A 17,013-nucleotide genomic window follows, 5' to 3' on the forward strand; every position below is an offset into this window, starting at 1 on the left:
CAGAAAATGTTTTGGGAAGCTGTCTAGCTAGAGGCAGAGATTAGTTTTCCACAGTTTTAATTTTTGTATGAAACTTCAGTTTTTATCATTTGCAATAATTTGTCAGTTGTTTTCGTTGAAGTGATAGGGTCACTTCTTTCTTTTTTTTTTTTTTTTGTTTTTTGTTTTGAGGATGGACACCTGCCGCATAGCAAAGTCTGAACACCCAGTGTTTGACTCTCACTTATTCCTTCAGTTCCATGAAGAGAGCAGCCAGTTCACCTCTTACCGCAGTCACATAAGTGCTTTTCCTCAAGACAAACGCTGTACTTCAGTGCTTACTTCCCACTCCATCAGAGCAATTATAAAGCCTATTAATATTGAATATTAATCTGTAATGGTCAAAATTAAAAGACTAGTAATTTTTAGTCATCCATTAAGGACATTCTCAAGTAAAACTTTTTTTTTTTTCTGTGAGCGTGGGGCCGTGAAGAAGACAGTGGTGGCGAGTGCCCTCTGGGAGCAGGGCCTTGACTGGTGCGAAGGCCCCCGCAGTCTCACCCACCAGGGCTTTGGCACCATCCGTGCAAATGTCAGCACAGTGAAAAGGACAAGTTACCTCTTAGTATTATTCTCAGACCACCTGAAAGGATCTTGGGACCCCCCGCCCCAATCTGTAGACTACATTTTGAATCACTGTTTTGAACAATGAAAATGACGGTCTTCATTCTTTAGCCTTTCGGGGATAGATCAAGGAAAAATGGGTGAGCTCTGTGGGAAGAAACAAAAGTGAATTGTCCCTACGTGTGCAAACAGGCTGCCTCTCCGTCCAGTGTTGAAATTTGGGTACTGTGTTCTAGCCAGACCTTGGGGCAGAGAAGTAGGAGATGTTCTGATGAGAGCAGAGTGGGGAGCCAGCAACATAACTTTGATAAAATAGTAGGAAGGTGTTCTCACTTTTTTTTTTGATATGTCCTGAAAGTTGGTCGTGGAGTTTGCATGAATGGACAGCAGAAGAAATTTTTTTTTTTTAAGATTTTATTTATTTATTTGACAGACAGAGATCACAAGTAGGCAGAGAGGCAGGCCAGGGAGGCGGAAGAAGCAGGATCCCTGCTGAGCAGAAAGCCCGATGTGGGGCTCGATCCCAGGACCCTGAGATCATGACCTGAGCCGAAGGCAGAGGCTTTAACCCACTGAGCCACCCAGGCACCCCAGACAGCAGAAGAATATTATGCAAGATGGAACTGACACATTTCCCCAGGGAACACAGAGCTCTCAGTACACAGAACATAAAATTTACCATTGGTGGCATTTTTGTGTACTTACAGTGCTGTGCAGCCATTACCACTTTCCAGTTCCAGAACATTTCCGTATCTCCATGCTTTCTTACCCTGACTTTTCAGCTAGTGTGTTTTGTTTTTTTTTTACCTTTACTTACGTTCAGGGAAGACCTGCACCATATGTAGATTCTTGCTCCCACGCTAGCGACTTTGGCCCCCTCTACCCTCTGCTGTTCTCCAGCCCCTGAGTATTGATCTTTCTTGGCTGTGGGGTGAGTGAACATTGCTGAAGATCCTTCAAACCAAACAGCAGAGTGTTGCTGAATAGGATACGTGAAAGCCGTGTGTTACCGTGCCTCGGTTGGGCCTTTCTTCTGCTCAGCAGTCTGTTGTTCAACTTGCTTTGCATCCTGTATCGTTCCTCCCTAGGGCTGGTGTAAGCAGTGTATTCTTTCTCTTCAAGTCTGTAATTCCATTCTTAACTTTTGTACTGAGAGACGATGTTTCCCCTACTTCTGTGCGATCTTGGACAACCTGCAACAAGACCTTCCTCGGCTTTCCCCTTCACCTCCTGTGGGTTTTCTCTGTGCTCCTGTTTTCTTTTCCTGAATCTAAACAGCTGCCTGGCTCCTGATCTCATGTGCCCTTGCTTTGTCAGGAACCTGCTTCCATCAGCCTTCGCCCCTCTCCATGGATCTTTCCTGGTGTTCCACTCTACCCGAAGGCACGCTCAAGGCTCCCCTGACCTGAAGAAGCCCCTCGTTATGAGTTATGCTACTGTCTTGTTCTTCCGCTACTGACAAACATCTTCAAAGACTGTACTCATTTTCCCTCCACTCTCTCCTCATGTCTTCTCCTGCAGGTGACTTTACCCCCTGCTCTGCTGGTGGACCTTCCAGAAGTCAGCTGGCCTTGTGCATCCCCACTCCCCCAAATAAACACCGCACCCCCCCATACCAGCACAGCCCCCCCACCGAACCAGCAGTGCCCCCCACTACCAGCACTGCCCACCCCTGTACCAGCACTCCCTGTACGAACACTGCACGTTTGAAACTGATTGTGGTCTCGACCTTTTTTGTGTCTAAATTCTTGTCTTGACTTTGACACACTGTGCTTTCTCAGTCCTCTGACCTCTTTAATAGTTCCTTCCTTCTCACACTGCTTTCTAGCCTCCAGTTGTAGATTTTCCCCTAAAACTCTGTTTTGGGCTCTATCCAGAGAGATACCTAAAGATGTATCAAGTAGTGAATAATTTCTCCTCTCCCTTTTAAAAGTTAAACAGGATTAACAGACAGCGATTCTTGTCTGTTGTCAAGACATTTATACTAAGATACCAGACAGAAATTATGCATATTATAATAAGAGAAGACAAGTGTTTTGTTAAATTCTAATGAGAAGTCTGTCTTCGACCAAGAATTTTGCTTGTTTTCTATTTATTTTTTCAAATAGAGGATAGTAAGGGAATTGCCTCAGATGAGATGAGACAGGTATGGTTGTGACCTCAAAAGAAAATGAATTATTTGGGCGCCTGGGTGGCTCAGTTGGTTAAGCCACTGCCTTCAGCTCAGGTCATGATCCTGGAGTCTTCAGGATGGAGTCTGCATCAGGCTCCCTGCTCAGTAGGGAGCCTGCTTCTCCCTCTGGCCCTCCCCCATCACATGTTCTCTCTCTCATTCTCTCTCTTCCAAGTAAATAAATAAAATCACCCCCGGCAGAGGACTAGGAACTATGTGCTGGTTTCTGTACATTGCTTAGCATGACATTGGGCAAGGGAGGGGGAGGTCAGCAAAGGGCCCTTTGATTTGTCTCCTTGTCCTAACACTTCCAGCTTCATTTTCAGTCTTAAAGAGTCAAAGTACAGCTTGGCCCTGAGAAGGGGAGTCACTGCTTTTTGGTATTTCCTAAAACAGTTCTGTGTTCCTCTGTCCTCACTGCGTGGGTGCTGGCATGGCAGCCAGCTGCCATGTCCACAGCCCCAGTCCGCCTTCCCCTCCTAAACTTGTTACCCTCATCTACTGGGTCTTCTGGATATCTGCACACGGGTGTCCTGTCGGCACTGAACCCCTAGTATACCCAACACCGATTCTGTCCTCTTCCCCTGAAACCCCAAACCAGTTCTGCCTCCCAGCTTTCTAAGTGTAGCACAGAGTATCACCTGGACCGTGTGCTGATCTTGAACCTCATGGCCCTGGCGTCTGCTGCTAGCTTGGCCAGTGTATGGTTTATACCATTCATTGCAGATGAGCAAAAAGGTACCATCTCTCCATAGCAGAATTATAAAAGGCATCTTCTTCCTCTCGGTTAACCTTTGAGCTAAGGCTGAGAACTCGGTCAGCAGAGTGGTGCCTGGCCTCTAGCCATTCTCAACCCTTAACCAGGCCTTTATGGGGCTCAAAGTCCACAATGGTACTCACCAGCCCCAACCAGCCTTGCCCTCTGCTCCAAGCCGGGCTCTCCCAGCAGATTACTTTGTCCCAAGATCAGTCCTCATTTCCCTTCATTCCTGCAAATCAGAGCAAACAGACAAAAGCCCCCACTGTAGCCAGAAAAGTGCCTGACCCCCTGAGCCTGTCTGTCACTTACGGCCATTCATATGATTTCTTCCTCTTGCCTTCCCTTTCTTCCTTGAAATTCTCTTCTCTCATTTACCACGTTTTACCTTTTATTATGTTTGTAAATATATTTCCCTTTTGAGACTATAAACTCCTTGAAGGTAGACCCATATCTTAGCCCTCTTCACGTCGTCTTTGTGCAGTGCACTGCCCTGCACCTACGGGCCTTCTGTGCTGAATCACCAGCTTCCCTTCTTTCCAGCGTGAACTTTCTGTGGTGACGGGAGCTGCCTGCTGCTTGCCATCCGGCCTTTCGTCAGAGTGCTGCAACTGGGAGTGCAGCTTGAGGAGGTTCTTGGGTCTCTCCAGGCCTCAGTTTCCTGCTGTTGATGGGGTTGAGGATCTTCCCTGCCTCAGGGCGTAACTGTGAGAATCAGACGGGTTAGCGGACGGATGACCGAGTAAGCTGCGCTCTAGCGCTGTCTGTGCCTGATGATACTGTTGTCTAGGCTCCCAGCACTAAAGCCAAGTCCAAGGGTGTACGTTAGACCATAAGCAAGGCTGAGTGTGACTATTTGGACTGGTTTGGTTTGTTTTGTTTCAAGACTAACTCTGTGTTTTTCCCTGTGTGTAACTTACTCTTTGGCTTAACAAAGTTGAGTACATCCAGCCACGTCTTACTGACGTGAAACGTTTGTATGAATTCAAAGGCTAAGCTTATCTGTCTCCTGCTGGCTTGTGTGTTATGTCTGAAAAACCTTTATTGCCCCTTGCAGATATGGTGCTGGTCCTGCCACAATGGATGTGCCGTTTTGAAAATGTCTGCACTGCCCAAAGAACCGGATGATGGCCTTTTACAAAACCAGAAGAGCTTCTTGGATGGGTGAGTACTGTTCTGCATTTTGTTACTGGTTAGCTCAGTTCTTCCTTTCCCAGAAGCCGAGGAACAGTTCTTTTTTTTTTTTTTTTTTTTTTTTTTTTAAGATTTTATTTATTTATTTGACAGAGAGAAAGATCTCAAGTAGGTAGAGAGTCAGGCGGCGGGGGGGGGGGAGGGGGGAAGCAGGCTCCCCGCTGAACAGAGAGCCCGATGCGGGGCTCGATCCCAAGACCCTGAGATCACGACCTGAGCCTAGGGCAGAGGATTTAAACCCACTGAGCAACCCAGGCGCCCCCGAGGAACAGTTCTTAATAGTATTCCCTCCTGTTTACCTGCTGACAACTTAGCGCTTGGGAATAGCACATACATAGAGTGATTGGGTTTTGTTTGTTTTTAAAGATTTGATTTATGTGAGAGAGCGAGCAAGCATGAGTGGGGGAAGAGCAGAGGGAGAAGGAGAAGCAGACTCCCCACTGAGCAGGGAGCCCAATGCGGGGCTCGATCCCGGGACTCTGGGATCCTGGCCTGCACCAAAGGCAGACGCCTAATGGTCTGAGTCACCCAGGCACCCCTAGAGTGGTTGTTTTTAATCACTTTGAAAGGAGGGGCACGTGGTTGGTTCATTTGGTAGAGGATGCCCCTCTTGATCTTGGGGCTGTGAGTTCGAGGCCCACACTGGGAGTAGAGATTATTGAAAAAATAAACTTTAAAAAAAATTTACACTGAAAGGAGTCATTATAATATAATCATTAAAAATGTCAACCACATTGTGTTTAAAGATGCATGCCAAAGTGTTTGGGGGAAGTGGATTGATGGCTATGGTGTTGACAGCGGTCAAATCCAAGTCATGGCCTATGTCACTATCCAAAATGTGCAAAAAAAAAAACCCAAAGTGGATGAATTAAAAAGAGAAAATAAGACAACTTTGAAATTACATTGCCATGGTTTCAAGTCGTGGCTCTGTCAGTTTCTAATCTTCATAATCTTAAAGCGGGAGGTGCTTCCATGTGCTTCCATTTCGCCTGCTCCGCCGGCCAGGGACGGCAGTCCTGTGGCGGTTATTTTGTTGGCGGGGATTAAGCAGAAAGATACCTACACACACGGACCTGGGCACAGAGGACGTGCTCAGGATACATAAGCCATTTCTAATTCACATCTGCCCTTCTAATCTCATGTTACTTTTTGAAACCTAGAATTTACAAGACCATCCACAGGCCACCCTATGAAACTGTTAAAACCGAAGACCTGTCGAGCAACTTCCTGTCCCTGCAGGACATCCAGACTGCATACTCTAAATTTAAACAGCTCTTTCTGATAGGTGAGAAGAATGCTGAGTAAAAACTTCCTGTCACATGGGGAAAGCCATGCCATGCGGATCAGGTGAAAGTTGGTGCCTTTTCCCTGGGCTCTGTTTGCACCAGAGGCTCGTGGCCATGAGGGTTGATGTGGTGGAGTGGAGGGGCGGGTTGGTGGCCAAGGTCCGCCCCCCATTTTTCTCCAGGCTTTTATCCCACTGCCCCTTCTCGTGGCTGTGAACACAAGCCCACCTCTCCTCTTCTCTCAGTCCCCAGCACCCTCGTTGCCCAGAGGTGAACACTGGGGCTCCTTCCTTTAAAAGTCATGGGACCGTGCAGTGCCGGTATTCGCCGTCTCTCTCGCAGTGATTTGTTAAAGGAACGGTCTGTTTGTGTTCGTTGGTGGTGTATTGAATGGACCTCCCCGTCCCAAGTGGAAATACCTTCTTTCCCTTCTAATCAAGCGGAAATGGACCAAGTAGGAAATGAAGTGTGCATGTCCCAGCCTCCCCCGCTTCCTGCGCAGGCTGCCCAGTAGGAGCATTTTAGGACCTGCACCCAGTTTAACCAGCTCAGTTATCCATGCCCCTCATTCCTCAGTGAGTCTGTGTTACCGTCTGAGATTGGTCACGCTCACGTGTAATTTTTCCTAACTTGGACTTTGTAGCTTAGCAAATTCCAGCTAATTTAGGATTCATTTCTTCAGCCAACATTTATGGAATTTCCATTAAAGGCACTGACGAGGAGGCATTTGAGATAACGATGAAAAGGACACCCAGCGACACAGCAGTGTCCACGGCTAAGGAGAACACACTGTGTTGTGTGTTACAAAATAGGTTAATAAAATGCAGGGACCTGGCTGAGAGTGATACATTGTACTAGTTTATTGTTTTTCATTTTTTGGTTTTTTTGCAGATCTTAAATTTTGGGTACTCTGCACATTCAGTGTCCTAGAAACTTCTCTAGTAACAAATGATAGAAAAGATCCCTGAATGTGTGGTCTTCACTGCACTAGTCGTTGCAGGACTGTGATTCTACACTTCCATTCTCATCTTCCAGGACTTGCAGAGGTGTCTGCCTTGTCACTGATTTGGGTTTGCAACTTTGACGAGTCTAGATGTCCATGAAATGCATGCTTTCTGTATCAAGGGGGTGTGGAGGATGTAGCGTGAGCAAGGAAAATGTGTTTTTGTATTCAGGATGCCAGCAGAAACCAAGTCTCCCAGTTGGGCTGCACAGCATCAGGATGTATCCTGTTGCATTTTCCACTACGAGGAACAGTATAGCCTGCGTCCTGACCATTTCTGCCTAAAACATGTTACTCTCTTCGTTGAGTTAAAAGGAGGACTGTGACTTTATATACATACTGTGGGGCACTTTTTATTTGAGCAATAAAAATCTAAAATACCTATTTTTGACTGCCACCCCCTTCCAGGGGCTTATAGTTCAAACACCATTTCAACCAAAGTCTGGAAATGTCCCTTGCTAAAAACAGGGATACGTGCTTGGAGTCTGCAGTCCAGTCCAGGACTGACTGTGTGAAGGGCATGCTTGAGTAGCACGGATTTTTGGTGGCTGATGTGGAAGAGAACAGTAACCTGACTTCTTACCCTTTTTTTTTTTTTTTCCCAGATAATAGTACCGAATTTTGGGACACCGATATAAAATGGTTTTCTCTGTTGGAAAGCAGCAGCTGGCTTGACATAACCAGGTATTTCAAGCCATTGTTTTGCTCATGAATATTATAGTTCTCTAATTCAAAGTAGTGAAGCAAATTGACAGATAATTTAACTGTTTTCTATTTCATAGTTAAATGTTCTTAGATCACATGTTCTACTCAGGGTTCAGAATACATGTTATATACTCTGTGCAGGTCTGATCTGAATTTATAGACATGCTACCTGCTCCAAAAGAGATCTCTGTAGGCTTTAGACTAGGCATTGAAAGGTTGCCAGAAAGGGGACTTGGCAACCCGAGATCCTAACTGAGGCAGCAGGGCTGTCCTCCTAGCCAGAACCAAGCAGGAACCAAGATTGCGAAGGGGAGGGAGGCTGCTTGTTTACTGAGAATGTGTCTCGTGTGTATATTGCCTATACACATTTTGAATTTGTGTCTCATATGTATATTACCTATTTAAAAATGATTGCAGGGTGTGATCGTAGGACCCTGGGATCATAACCTGAGCTAAAGGCAGACACTTAACCAACTAAGCCACCCAGGTGCCCCTTTTTTTCATAACTTTATGATTAATCTCAATTAGTCATTTTGGGTTTTGGAATTAGGTTGAGAGCCCCAGAGACAGAATTATATTCTCTTCCCTACTTCATAGTTTGAATAGTTTCTCTCTGTTGCCATTAAGTAAAGAGGGGACACAAGGAGGCACAGAACAGAGATGATGACTGGGGGTATGAGCTCCAGCCCTGGGATTCTTTTGAAGAAAGAGAAGAATTCTTCCCTTGACCTGGCACGGCATCTCTCAGTTCTGTCGGGGAGGTTTGTGGCATGGAGCCTCAGCCCTCCAAACGCTTACTACCAAATACATCTTGAAGAGCCTGCCACATGTCCCATAATTTGCATGTATAATTGCAAACAGTGATGAATGTCATACAGAAAAGAACCCTTCATTACGTGGGGAGTGCAGAGAACAATGAAGAGTCGGCCAAGGGAGGCGCCCCTGCAGGCAGGGAACCCTCGTTAGAAGTAGACAACAGTCAAAACTGTAAAGGCAATAGTGTGTGCAGAGACAGAAAAAGGGATTTCTGGGCATATTGGGTCTTGTCAGCCACATTGACACGTTTGGCAAGTGACCTTGAATTCAATGATGCAGGCGTGCGGCACAGTTTTTGATGTGTGCATTGGCAGGTCTTCCTAGGACTCTCGGGCATGAGTTCTCAAGAAGAGTTTGTAGTTTAGAAATCACCTAGGGGACCACCTGGGCTGCTCAGTGGGTTAAGCCTCTGCCTTCGGCTCAGGTCATGATCTCAGATTCCTGGGATCGAGCCCTGCATCGGGCTCTCTGCTCAGCAGGGAGACTGCTTCTCCCCCTCTCTCTCTGCCTGACTCTCTGCCTACCTGTGATCTCTGTCTGTCAAATAAATAAAATCTTTGAAAAAAGGAAAAAAAAAAAAAGAAATCACCTAGGTACGTTTCAACATCAGTTCTGGGATTCCCTTCTGAAATTTTTCAGTTTCTAATTGGCAAATGAATGTCTTGCAGTATCTGAGTAGTATAAATGGTAATTTGCGTCTTTTCTGCAGGATTTCAAGTGGAAAAACAAATGAGATTGTCTCCCTTCATCTTCAGTTTTCTGTGTCTAAACTTCTCATCGTTTTGATACGAGCCTCAGGGACTAACGCCCCTTTTCTTGTCTCTTTCCAATTTAGACGTTGCCTGAAAAAAGCAATAGAGATTACAGAATGTCTAGAAGCACAAAACATGAACGTTCTTCTTTTAGGTAATATATTTAAAGTACAAAGAGTGGTTTTCATTTTCTTTCACTTGAGATTCAGTTTCTGTATACACAGCTTTATGGAACTGGAATTGTCTTATAAAAGGAGTGAGCTACTGTAGGAATCCCTCCCATTCTGTTCTACCCTGACCTTGGACTCCTCTGCATTAGAGGTCAGTGTTATAGTTTTAAAAATAAATCCTTCGTTTAGAACTTGGCAGACCTATTTGCAGCCCAAGAAAGAATTGTTTGGTATCTTGACCAAAGCTCACATTTCCAGTGCTTTGGATTTTGTTTTATATTAACTCAGCTTGGTTAAAGTTAAAACCTTTTGATAATTCCTTTTATATAAAGAAACCCGTAGATGGTTTAATTGTTATTTTTATGCCTTTGTGTCTGACAGTGTTGTACAGTTGCCGTAGAAACTTTGTGGGTCATGATTTCCTTTTCCTCAGTGGGCTTAACTTGCTCTACTTGCCAACAGGACATAAACATTCAGAATGTGTAAAAACAGGTGTAAACCACTTTTTTAAAAATTGTTGCTGAAATTGGTTAAATCTGAGCTAAAATATTATGTTTGCTCTTCAGAATATTTTGAACTTCTTATAGATCTGCATTTGCAGTTCAGTAGCTCATGTCCTGCTTTCATGCCCTGAAGCTTTGCCATTGCTCTGATGCACTCGTGCCTGCAGAATCTCGCCTCCGTGGCAGGCTGGAAAATGTGTCTGCCTGGGGCTTCTGTACCACCTGATATTGGCTCAGTGACTTCAAATTGAATACATTTATTGAGCACCTACCATGTGCAGAGCTGTAGACTTCTGCCTTCTAGAAGTTGACCGCCTAATGAGAGAGTTGACCTGAACACGTTATTGAAAAAGACCTAAACACCAATGACAGAACAGTATACTGACTAACTGGTACAAAGGAAGAGGGATGGATTAGGATCTGAGTGGGGGGAGTACCCAGGGCCAGATGGCACTAGCCAGAGTCACGTAAAACAAAATCTGCATCTTTGGCTGAGGTATGAGAAGTCACTCGCTCCCAGATGGACAACTGAGCTGTCTCCTCTGAACTCTCCTTTTCTAGCCCCTCTTCCTGTTGTTACCCACTCATGTGCTATGAATACCCTTCAGATGCGAGAAGGAATATCCCCTGAAAAATGAAACTTGTTTCAGAAACTGATAGCACTCCGTAGACAGAGCTGTTTCTTGGCGGTCCGTGTGCTCCCGTAGTGGAGACCTGTCTCCCGGAAGAGAAGTGGGAACACATGTATAGGCCTCCCGGTTCCAGGGTCAGAGTGGAAACACCTGTGGACTTAGAATTCACTCTCGGGTTTCTCTGCACCGCTGTGCGCGCCACCATCCTCAGGGGCATTTTAAAGTAGCTGCTTGAGTTGCACTTTTTGTGGTTTTTGGAAACCACAGGGGATGTAGACCCTACCTTTTAGTATCTGAAAACTCTAAGGCCAGTGTATGCATAGTAATGTATGCTTTTACTTGCTGTGAGTCCTGAAAGCTAAATAAGCGTATGAACCGAATTTGCGTTGTATGGTGCGCTGGGGGGTGGGCGCCTGGGAGTCGACCGAGGGGAGTCTTCTCCAGGCTAGGCGGAGGGAAGCAGGCCCCTCTGTGCTCTCAGACAGAAAGGGAAAGAGCTGTGGAGCTGGGAATAAAGGAGTCCGGAGATCTCAGGCTTCCTCCAAAGCGGAGGGAGTGCAGGAAAGGAGCTCCAAGGTGAGTCAGAAGCAGCCAAGCCTGGGAGCAGTGGGTCCACCGAGGCCTTTAGCTTTGACGCGGTAGCCAGAAGAGGTGTGAAGTTGGTCTGTGAAGCCCAGCAGGCCGCCGTCAGGTGTGTGGTTGTGCCCTCGCTGTGCAGCACGCCGGGATGCCCGCGTGCTGACAGTGGGCTCGGCGCCCCGCGCCTTACTCCTCCAGTAAGCAGATCCGCGCTAGGGCCAGAGTAGGCAGGAGCCTGTATGAGACTGGCCAGAAGCAGTTTGTCTCTCGGTCTGAAAACCCTACCTTGTTTCCCATCGGGCCTTGCCTTCAGAGAAGTAGGGCCTGACCGTCAGTTAGCAGGGCAACTCTGCTTTGGGGAACCCCGTCATTAACTCTGCGAGTGCACGCGCTCTGGGCGGCTGTTCATAACTTCACACTCTCCTGCCTCTTTGTACCGGCGCTGGGGCCCCTCCCAGAGGAGAACGCCTCCGACCTCTGCTGCCTCCTCTCCTCCCTGGTACAAGTGATGATGGACCCCCACTGCCGAACCCGGGCTGGTTTCCAGAGCCTGGTCCAGAAGGAGTGGATCATGGGCGGGCACTGTTTCCTCGATCGCTGCAACCACCTCCGTCAGAGTGACAGAGAGGAGGTGAGTGTCCTCATCGCAGAAGTGCCTGGTCTCTTCGTGTCTGTCTTCAGGTGGAGGGTGACTGTTGCAGAGTGCATGCTGATGGGCTTGTTAGGAACGCTGTGTTCACTTCCCCGTGTGATGACCCTGCATGCTTTCAACAGGACCAATACCCTTCCCTGAGGAAAGGGATATTGGTGTGTGCAGTGCCTTCTCTTCTAAACTGTGTACACAAAGGGTGGATATTTATTTCATGATGGGAATAATACTGATTCATAAAACTTAAAAATTAATTCAGAGAGACTCCTACAATTTCTGTTAGGTTAATCTTTGAAAAAAAATGGCCAGTGTACAAGTTTCTTACAGAAAATGCATAATAACATAAATCTTTTCAGAATGAAGGATGAGGTTATGTTAATGCTGTCTGTTACCAGGACCTTATCGGCGGTGTATGTCCGTTGTGAACACAGCCCCTTCTGTTTCTGGCCATGTGAATTGCTCCATGCCGCGACCCTGAATTCAAGTGTAGGAGAGTTAGCATTGTGGTTTAGCCCCAGAGTGTGGTGCACTTGACCCGGCTGCAGCTGTGCAAGCTCCTTTGGCTGCATTATTAATGACTGTGGAAGGTAAAACGAAAACAGGTGAACTTTCTTTAGTTAAACCCCCTGCAAAGTCCCCGTACTCCAGGAGCGTGACTCATGGCTGTTCTTACTCTGGATAGTAAATGTGTCAGGTGGGGAGCAGCTCGGCGCAGCATGCTATTGGATAGAGAGCCGTGGCTCCTGCCCTCCAGGCCCCGGTACATTCCTGACAGACCCCAGTTTCTCTAGCTAGGCCTTGGGGTTTCTTTCAGGCCTCGTCTCTGCTCATCTGTGTCCCATCAAACTGACTGGAAATCACCATTTTCAGTCTTAGAATGGACTTTGCCAAGGTTAATGGGATGCAAATAACACAATGGACAGAGAGAGCTGACGCTTTGTGGGGAAGAGTATGTTTTGGATGTCTTGAGAAAGTGAGCACTCCGTGTCCGGGAGGAATAAGTCCAAAGAGCAGATCCAGTCTGGTCCGCTTTCACCCAGACTTTGGAGAAGCCAACCAAACTTTCTGAACCCATTTTCCTGACTCTACAATAAGGTTCAGATATTTTCCATTCTATTTAAATGGTGCATTGAGCAGAAGATGAGGTGTGAAATAAAGTTGCCGTATTGGGGCGCCTGAGTGGCTCAGTCGGTTAAGTGTCTGCCTTCGGCTCAGGTCATGATCCTGGGGTCCTGGGATGGAGCCCGCTCCCTGCTCAGGAGGGAGCCTGCTTCTCCCTCTCCCTCTGCCTGCTGCTTCACCTGCTTGTGCGCTCTCTGTCAAATAAATAAAATCTTTAAGAAAATAAAGTTGCAAAATAAACATTTTTAAGCATCACAACATCAGCATATTGGAGTTGTTGGTTTTTCTTTTTTCTTCTAATATGTGACCACTATTATTTCATTTCTTAAAGTTTTAAAATTTATTTTTTTTAAGATTTTATTTATTTATTTGACAGACAGAGATCACCAGTAGGCAGAGAGGCAGGCAGAGAGAGAGACAGGGAAACAGGCTCCCCACTGAGCAGAGAGCCCAACGTGGGGCTCGATCCCAGGACCCTGGGATCATGACCTGAGCCGAAGGCAGAGGCTTTAACCCACTGAGCCACCCAGGTGCCCCTTAAATTTGTATTTTTGTACTTGAGTTTAGTTGACACCATATCAGAGTTTTAAAGGAAAATGGGGTGGTCTGCGTTATGATATAATGGATGCAGCCCTGCATTTGGTTCAAGATCTGGATTCCTGCCTCCTGTCTCCCTCTGAACTATGTGAGGTGTGGGCAGCCTCCATCAGAGAGAGGCGGTGACATGGCTTGTCTTCCCACCTGGCAGGGTCACTGGGACTGAAAAGGATAAACACTTCGTGAATGACAAAGCACCCTAGAAAACACTCTCTGCCATTAACAGGCTTTCCTCTGGGTAGCTAATGAAGGAGGCTGTTGGTTAAAAAAATCTGTACATTTGTGGAAAAAGCTTAGAAACTCACCTTTGCTGCTTCTGCCTTCTTTCATGTCCTCTTTCTCTTTTGCACCATCATCTTGGGGGTAAAAAAAGGAATATGGACAAAATTCAAAATATTTGAGTACAGTTTTGGGTAATATAATCTACAAGTGAGAAGAATGGAACTCTTTTGTGGGGAGATAACAGTTTCACTTAATTGGGGTTCAGAGTGTTCCCTAGCCTCAGAATCAGTTGTAAATCATCAACTGTCAGTGCTTGATCAGTAATGAGATTTTACGTATTCCATCTTTGAGACATCTTTTACGCAGATCGGTACTGCCAAATACTGATGCCAACCTATAGGCATGCCGCTTCAGTGGAGCATGTTCATTGCTCGGAATGGGATGGCGTCTACTGTTGGTTCCCAGAGAATATGGTGCTCCGAAGTGGTTATTCTACAGCTGTTGAGACGGCCGCCTCTGAACTTGGGACAGATGGCCTTGGACTTCTAGCGCATGCTCAGTAATATGTATCTTGTTTTCCCACAGGTTCCTGTGTTCCAGCTTTTCTTAGATTGCGTCTGGCAGCTGGTGCACCAGCATCCCCCAGCGTTCGATTTCACGGAGACGTACCTGACTGTTCTGTCAGATAGTCTGTACATACCTATTTTCAGCACCTTCTTCTTCAATTCGCCTCATCAAAAAGAAAACAATATGGTAAGAGTCCCTCTTTGGAACCTGTGCGTTAAAGAAGCCCGGACTCACAAGTAGGTTGCAATAGTTCTGACGTAAAAAAAATACTTGTTTCACGCTAACTATATAGGGGGCCCTGTTTTGAGTGCTTTCTGAGTATTGATTATTCTCACAGCACCCTTGTGGAGTCCACATTCTTACCCTGAGATGCTGAGGCACCGAGAGGTTGGGTAGCTGGCCCAAGGCCACACAGTATATATTGGAGCTGAGGAATTAAGCAAAATTAAAAGTTATCCTTTGTAAAGACAGTCAGCCTTCTCTTCCATTTACCTGATGCCTGGAGTTACTCTGAAGAAACGGAGACAAGGCAGAGCAGGGAAGCTTGGCTTTTAGTTTCCATCTTAAACTCCTTTAGTCTCCCTTGAGGCCTCGCTCCTCGGAGTTTTGCTTTCTCACCAGGCTGAGTGCCTCTGGGTAGCTTTCTGCTGGCCTCTGGGTTTGCCTGAGCTGGCCCTTCGGGAGTGGTTTTAGCAAATTCCTCAGTGAAGTGGGGGTATAGAACCTGGGCTTCCAGTCACACAGCCCTGGATCACAGTCCACTGCTCACCAGCTTCAAGAGCTCAGGCAGTTCACCTTAGTTTTCTGAGCCTCAGTTTCCTCAAGTATAAAATGTGAGAAAAGTGGCCTCACAAGGTTGTCGTGAAAGTGCCCATCAGTGGCTGGCATGTGGCCCACTAGAAAGCAAGGTGACCTTCTTCCCTTTCTCCCTTCCTACCCAAAGCCTTACGCAAACAACCACTGACAGCCGTGGCCTTTAGAAAGGAGGACCGCATGAGAGTTCCATCTCAGCAGGGCAGGAGCGCCCTTCCTGGTGCGAGCCTGTCCGCTCTGTGTGCTCGCTCTCCTCCGCCTCCCTGGAAGCCGTCGTGACCTGTGCTTGTTTTGGCAGGGTAGGGAAAGCCAGGAGACACAAAGCAAGCCTTTGAATCTGCTCACCGTGTGGGACTGGTCTGTACAGTTTGAACCCAAAGCCCAGATGTTGCTCAAAAACCCTCTTTATGTGGAAAAGTCAAAACTGGACAAAGGCCAGCGGAAAGGAACGCGTTTCAAAGTAAGATGACCACGTGTCTGACCCCCTTCATCTGCCCAGAGATCCCCGTGTATGTAAGGAGGAAAGTTACGTGTAGATTCGGTAGGCAGCCTGCAGAGTCCAGCTTTGTGGTGGGCACATGTCAGGGCCCGTGAGAATCATTTGTTTTCAGCGCATCAGCCTTTGCCCCAGTGAGACATTTGCTAAATGTCCTCGGGGATGTGACTGCCAAGACAGCTGTGCCGCATGGGATCCTGCGGACCCCCTCTCTGAGTGTGGTTGGCAGGGTAAAAGGAGCATTAATTAGGGGTTTTGCTCTGTCTGTACTGGTTCATGTCTTCAAATAGCAAGACCTTTCTTTCTTCTATTAAGGGCTGCACAGCTCCCCCATTGCCCTCCCCACCACCCCGCTGTACTGACGGAGCACGGAAGCAGCCGCAGTCGGCACGTACGCAGATGGGCATGGCTGTGCTCCAGTGTTAACAAATCGGCCCCGGGCCTGATTTGGCCACAGGCTGTCCTTTGCTGACCCATGCTGGAAACCAAAAATGTCAGATTATTTGGATATCCCTTCAGATATTTGTTACTGATTGTACTACTTATTAAAACTCCCAAGTTCCCTAGATGATAAGTGATTTCCTTGCCATCTCCCAGCTCTGTCTCCTGGCCTGGAATTTCCCCCCCACCCGACCCCACAAAGGGGAAAGCGGTGGTGGTGAATCCCAGGTCAGTGCATGTCTCTGCCTTCTCCACGACCCTACTTCTGATCCCACCTGCCATCCAGGGAGCCTGGCCAGTCCTGATGTGGGAGGTGCTCCGTTCTAAAGAGGCTTGGGGGCCTGGTGAGTCAAAACCCTCATTTGCAGAAGATTCCAGCTTCTGAACAACTTAGAGCTATTGCTTTACTCTCTCAAGGGTCCTCAGGGCCAGGGTAGATGTGTCCCCTCCCCAGTTAGTCTCTTAACTGCCAGCCAGACCAGAACAGCCCTGAGCTCCTGCGCAGCGTGGCCGGAGGTCAGCTTTTCCTCAGTGTGCTGTGCCCCCTGGTGGCTGCATGCACACTTCTCATCTGTTGGGGATCTCAGAACTGCCCTGGGCCTGAGGGGCAAGGGACCTCCGAGACAAGGCCTAATCCCTTATTTCGCATGGGAGGAAACTGAGGTCCCCCTTGCAAGACAATTTCATTTCTGTGTTCCAATCCAGGCGTTCTCAGTGTCTCTTCTTCTTAAAATTAGGAGCAGGTAGCCGAGGCTCCAGGAGCTGACTGGAGCAGGAGGCTTGAACCAAAGAGTTGGAGAATCTCAGATTGTTTTAGCTAAAGCAGAGTTGGGGCTAGAGCAACAAGGAACTTTGAAGCCTGTGAGAACATCATATGTCAGGCTTCGGGCCCCTTGTTGAGTGGGCAGATGGCCTTGGAAAAGTTGTGTAGAG

The 17,013-nt window shown here is 47.1% G+C and overlaps 1 protein-coding gene across 1 annotated transcript in view; it reads left to right on the forward strand.

Moving 5' to 3' along the window:
- The window catches only part of MTMR12 (myotubularin related protein 12), a 75,295-nt gene that overhangs the window by 52,959 nt on the left and 5,323 nt on the right, over window positions 1-17,013 (forward strand). Inside the window, exons 9-15 of the mRNA XM_045999924.1 lie at window positions 4,591-4,697; window positions 5,888-6,012; window positions 7,622-7,700; window positions 9,373-9,443; window positions 11,632-11,804; window positions 14,349-14,516; window positions 15,442-15,603. Of these exons, the coding sequence (XP_045855880.1) occupies window positions 4,591-4,697; window positions 5,888-6,012; window positions 7,622-7,700; window positions 9,373-9,443; window positions 11,632-11,804; window positions 14,349-14,516; window positions 15,442-15,603 (885 nt within the window). The remainder of the gene's footprint in view (window positions 1-4,590; window positions 4,698-5,887; window positions 6,013-7,621; window positions 7,701-9,372; window positions 9,444-11,631; window positions 11,805-14,348; window positions 14,517-15,441; window positions 15,604-17,013) is intronic.

This window comes from Meles meles, chromosome 3, assembly GCF_922984935.1.
Source record: "Meles meles chromosome 3, mMelMel3.1 paternal haplotype, whole genome shotgun sequence".
NCBI lineage: Eukaryota > Metazoa > Chordata > Mammalia > Carnivora > Mustelidae > Meles > Meles meles.